The sequence below is a fragment of the Malurus melanocephalus genome, unplaced genomic scaffold, assembly GCF_030028575.1.
Source record: "Malurus melanocephalus ecotype Western Australia unplaced genomic scaffold, MMel_1.1 scaffold_617, whole genome shotgun sequence".
Lineage (NCBI taxonomy): Eukaryota > Metazoa > Chordata > Aves > Passeriformes > Maluridae > Malurus > Malurus melanocephalus.
Genome location: NW_026623849.1, coordinates 227,324 through 232,107, shown reverse-complemented (window position 1 = coordinate 232,107; position 4,784 = coordinate 227,324). Strand labels below are relative to the sequence as shown.

The window sequence follows — 4,784 nt, the reverse complement described above, 5'->3', positions numbered from 1 at the left end:
AATAAATTAAATAAAATTAGAGATGCATTCCAGCACACAGACAACACCTGACAGGACCAGGGAGGAGAGCATCAGGAGAGGACTGGATGCTCCTACAAGAAACACAGAAATGCAGCATCCAGTGCTGCTCTGGCTGGAGCCATTCTGCCATCCCCTTCACTCCTTTTTGCCCCATCTCTCTGTTCCTCTGGCACCAGGCACAGAATTCCTGTTTTCACTCTGCTCCTCYGTGTTTTAGTCTAATTGCAGTAAATAAATCAAACTGAATTTCTGCATTTTTAACCCTCAGTCTGCAAAGTTCCCACATCCCTGGGTGACCCCTCTGTCCCTGTCCCACGTGGGACAGGACCAGGGCCATCCCCTGTCCCCCTGCCCTTTGCTGGAACAGCCCAGCTCTGAGTGACACCTTAATAAACCACTAATCAACATTTCAGCAATCGTGCCGGGGAATTGATAATGAACAGATTTATGTCAAATGATTCAATCTGTGCCAGCCTTCCCTGCTCTCCCACTCCCCAGCCCAGCCCCGAGTGGGAGAGCATCTCCCTCGCCCGCTCTCAGGGAGGGATGACAGCCACTCAGGGGTTAAAGAGAGGCAGTGAACCCCCAGCTAATGAGTAAGAATTCAGCAGGCAGTGTAAGATAAATGGAGCTTTCTCTGCTTCTGCTGGAGTCAGCATGAACTGCGGCCCTGCGGCTTGTTTGTGGCAAATGGAGTGCGCGAAATATCAAAGGGCAGTGATCCAGAAGAAGACCGACTTTGACAAATTTTAAATTGGCCAGAAAGAAAACCAGCAAAAGAAAAAAAAAAAAAAAAANAAAAAAAAAGAAAAAATTATGCAATTCAGTATGTCCTGCAATCTTGGCTTTCCTGCTCTGGGATGGAATTAGTGGAGAAACAACAGCAATGATTGCCCGGTGCTGGGAGCAATTACGATCCATCTCAGGGAGATGCTTATCAGTGACTGAAGCTTTTAGAGCTCTCCCTATGTACAGCTGTAAGTGACTCGCTCTTGTGTTGCAGTCATTTTAATTAAAGTCTATGGAGTTTGCTGGGAGTAATTACCCTGTGCAGGAAGAGGAAAAAAAGAGGAAAAACCCCGGCCAGGCTCCTGCCTGCTCATATGGGGCTGGGTTTTGGGGCTGTTGGCTGAAAACCCCATCCCATCCTTCCCCCTGTGGTTTTTTAGGGTCCAAGGGTGCCCTGCAGGTGTCCTGCACACACACAGGTGACCAGGGCAGTCAGTGAAGGTGATATTCAGATAAAACTTGGATAAAAAGTTGCTGCCTTGAGCTGCTCTGCCAAACCCAACCTGCTCCTTACCCAGAAAATGATCACCACAGGCAGAGAAAACAAACAGTAAACATAAGATCATTTAAAAAGTGAGAAAACACCTTGGATCAGTCAAAGGCATGAGCAGAACCTGCTCTGATCCCAGCACCCCTCACCCGGTGTTATTCCCTTCCCCAGGCCTATCAGGAGGGTTGCTTTGTATACAAATTGTTGCCCTGCCATAAATTAAAAAAAAAAAAAAAAAACCCGAATAATAAAATGTAACTGCAGCAATAGCCAGGATTTATCAGTCATTTGCAGAACACTTTCTCTCCTGAAGGATCCCAAAAGGCTTTATAAATTCAARCCATCCCCACATCTCAAGCTTCTCCCTCTGCTGAAATGCAGTCAATTTTGGAGGTAAAAGGAGCCTCTGTAAGATTATACTCTTACAGTAAGAGCCAGTAAAGAACTATTTAAAGAGCCTATTCCCCCGAGAGAGAACATATCTGATATTAAGTGCACTTTGCTGCACACTCTGTATTTTGGGATGCTGAGGGTACAGCAAGWATTGGGATCACTCAGAGTGTGGCAATGACACGAGTGAGCCATGGATAACATTCCTCATACCCCTGAAACTGAGGAGCACATGGATATYATTGCTGCAAACCACCCCAGACTCTCTGTGACAGCCCAGCAGCCCCAAATGTCTCTGATCAAACCCTSAGTTATGTGAAACAACGCCCACTGAGGGTTTGGCCCACGAGGTTTTTGTGATCTGAGCGATTGCTGAGCTGGAAATCAGACTCAGGCCTTTGTAATAAGGGTTTGCTGTGAGATCCAGGCAATAAAATATCATAAAAGAAAGAAACCAGCCCCAAACCCCACCATGCTCCACACCCTGGCTATGCTGGATGTCACCTCACATGTACACACTGGCACTGGTGTCACCTGGGCTCCTTCCCAAGATGGACAACAGTGAATAACACTGGAAATGGCTGTGATGAAATGCCTCAGTGTCCCCAGGAGGGTGTCCCCAGGAGGGTGTCACACCCCTCAGTGTCCTTTGGGAAGGCGTCACACCCCTCAGTGTCCCCAGGAAGGTGTCCCCAGGAGGGTGTCCTGCCCCTCAGTGTCCCCAGGGAGGGTGTTCCAACCCTCAATGTCCTTTGGGAAGCTGTCCCACCCCTCAGTGTCCCCAGGGAGGGTGTCCCACCCCTCAGTGTCCTTTGGGAAGGTGTCACACCCCTCAGTGTCCCCAGCAGGGTGTCCCAACCCTCAGTGTCCCCAGGAGGGTGTCCAACCCCTCAGTGTCCCCAGGAGGGTGTCCCTAGGAGGATGTCCTGCCCCTCAGTGTCCCCAGGGAGGGTGTTCCAACCCTCAATGTCCTTTGGGAAGGTGTCTCACCCCTCAGTGTTCCAGGGAGGTGTCCCCAGGAGGGTTTCCCACCCCTCAGTGTCCCCGGAGGGTGTCCCCAGGAGGGTGTCCCGCCCCTCAGTGTCCTTTGGGAAGCTGTCCCAACCCTCAGTGTCCTTTGGGAAGGTGTCCCACCCCTCAGTGTCCCAGGAGGGTGTCCCCAGGGGGGTGTCCCACCCCTCAGTGTCCCCAGGGAGGGTGTTCCAACCCTCAATGTCCTTTGGGAAGCTGTCCCACCTCTCAGTGTCCCCAGAAGGGTGTCCCCAGAAGGGTGTCCCCAGAAGGGTGTCCCCAAGAGGGTGTCCCCAGGAAGGTGTCCCACCCCTCAGTGTCCTTTGGGAAGCTGTCACACCCCTCAGTGTCCCCAGGGAGGGTGTCCCACCCCTCAGTGTCCTTTGGGAAGCTGTCCCACCCCTCAGTGTCCTTTGGGAAGCTGTCCCACCCCTCAGTGTCCTTTGGGAAGCTGTCCCACGTACCGAGGCGCTCGGCCAGGCCGATGTACACCGGGTCCACCCTGCGCATGGTCTTCACCAGGTCCTTCCTGCGGAATCGGATCTCCACCGTCCCCTCGGGCTCCAGGATCCCCCCTCTGGAAAAGAGAGAGGCACTTCCAGGTCACCAAACACAAAATGGAACCGTTCTGTGTTAGCTGGGAAGCGTGTGAGGAGAAAGGGAGGGAGACAAAACAACGGGAGAACTCTGAGCTCTGGTTTTTCCTGGCCAAAAACACCCAGGAGGTTCCATCTGGGGAGCGTCTGACCCCATGGGAACAAACGGTGCCAGGCACAGGGAACCTCTGGAGGAGTGAGAGACCCCAGGAGTGACCCCAGGAGGAGTGACCCCAGGAGTGAGCCCAGGAGTGATCACAGGAGGAGTGACCCCGGACCCCAGGAATGACCCCAGGAGTAACCCCAGACCCCAGCAGTGATCCCATAGTGACCCCAGGAGTGACCCCAGCAATGACCCCGTAGTGACCCCATAGTGACCCCAGCAGTGACCCCAGCAGTGCCCATCCCCCAGCACTGACCCCATAGTGACCCTACAGTGACCCCATAGTGCCCCAGCCCCCAGCAGTGACCCCAGCAGTGACCTTGCAGTGACCCCAGCAGTGACCCTGCAGTGACCCTGTAGTGACCCCATAGTGTCCATCCCCCAGCAGTGACCCCATAGTGACCCCAGCAGTGCCCATCCCCCAGCAGCGACCCTGCAGTGACCCCGCAGTGACCCCAAAGTGACCCCGTAGTGACCCCAGCAGTGACCCCATAGTGACCCCAGCAGTGACCCCATAGTGACCCCAGCAGTGACCCCGCAGTGACCCCATAGTGCCCCAGCCCCCAGCAGTGAGTGACCCCATAGTGACCCCAGCAGTGAGTGACCCCATAGTGACCCCAGCAGTGACCCTGCAGTGAACCCATAGTGACCCCAGCAGTGACTCCGTAGTACCCCAGACCCCAGCAGTGACCCCAGCAGTGATCCTGCAGTGAACCTGTAGTGACGCCATAGTGACCCCACAGTGCCCAGCCCCCAGCAGTGACCCCATAGTGACCCCGTAGTGACCCCAGCAGTGACCCCATAGTGACCCCAGCAGTGACCCCATCAGTGACCCCATAGTGACCCCACAGTGCCCAGTGCCCAGGCCCCAGCAGCGACCCCATCAGTGACCCTACAGTGACCCCACAGCGACCCCAGCAGTGACCCTTCAGTGACCCCATAGTGACCCCACAGTGCCCATCCCCCAGCAGTGAGTGACCCCGCAGTGACCCCATAGTGACCCCACAGTGCCCATCCCCCAGCAGTGAGTGACCCCACAGTGACCCCATAGTGACCCCACAGTGACCCCACAGACCCCGCAGTGCCCATCCCCCGGCCGTACCTGCTGTCGCGGTCAGCGTACATCTCCATGTGCCGGGGGTTGATGGTGGGGTCGATGACCACCCAGGAGCCGCCCCGCAGCTCGCCCTGGGGCGGGATGTAGATCAGCACCGGCTGCCGGTACTCGCGCAGCCCGTCCACGATGTACGCGCCGAACTTGAGCACCTGGTCATACATGTCTGGGGATCGAGGGGACATGTGTGTCATACATGGGCTGGGGACA

At 55.1% G+C, this 4,784-nt stretch overlaps 1 protein-coding gene across 1 annotated transcript in view; it reads right to left on the bottom strand.

The window, feature by feature from the left end:
- The window catches only part of ACACA (acetyl-CoA carboxylase alpha), a 114,098-nt gene that overhangs the window by 10,043 nt on the left and 99,271 nt on the right, over positions 1-4,784 (bottom strand). Inside the window, exons 51-52 of the mRNA XM_057383265.1 lie at positions 4,563-4,740; positions 2,951-3,278 (exon numbers count right to left, since the gene is read on the bottom strand). Coding sequence (XP_057239248.1) covers positions 2,951-3,278; positions 4,563-4,740 — 506 coding nt within the window. The remainder of the gene's footprint in view (positions 1-2,950; positions 3,279-4,562; positions 4,741-4,784) is intronic.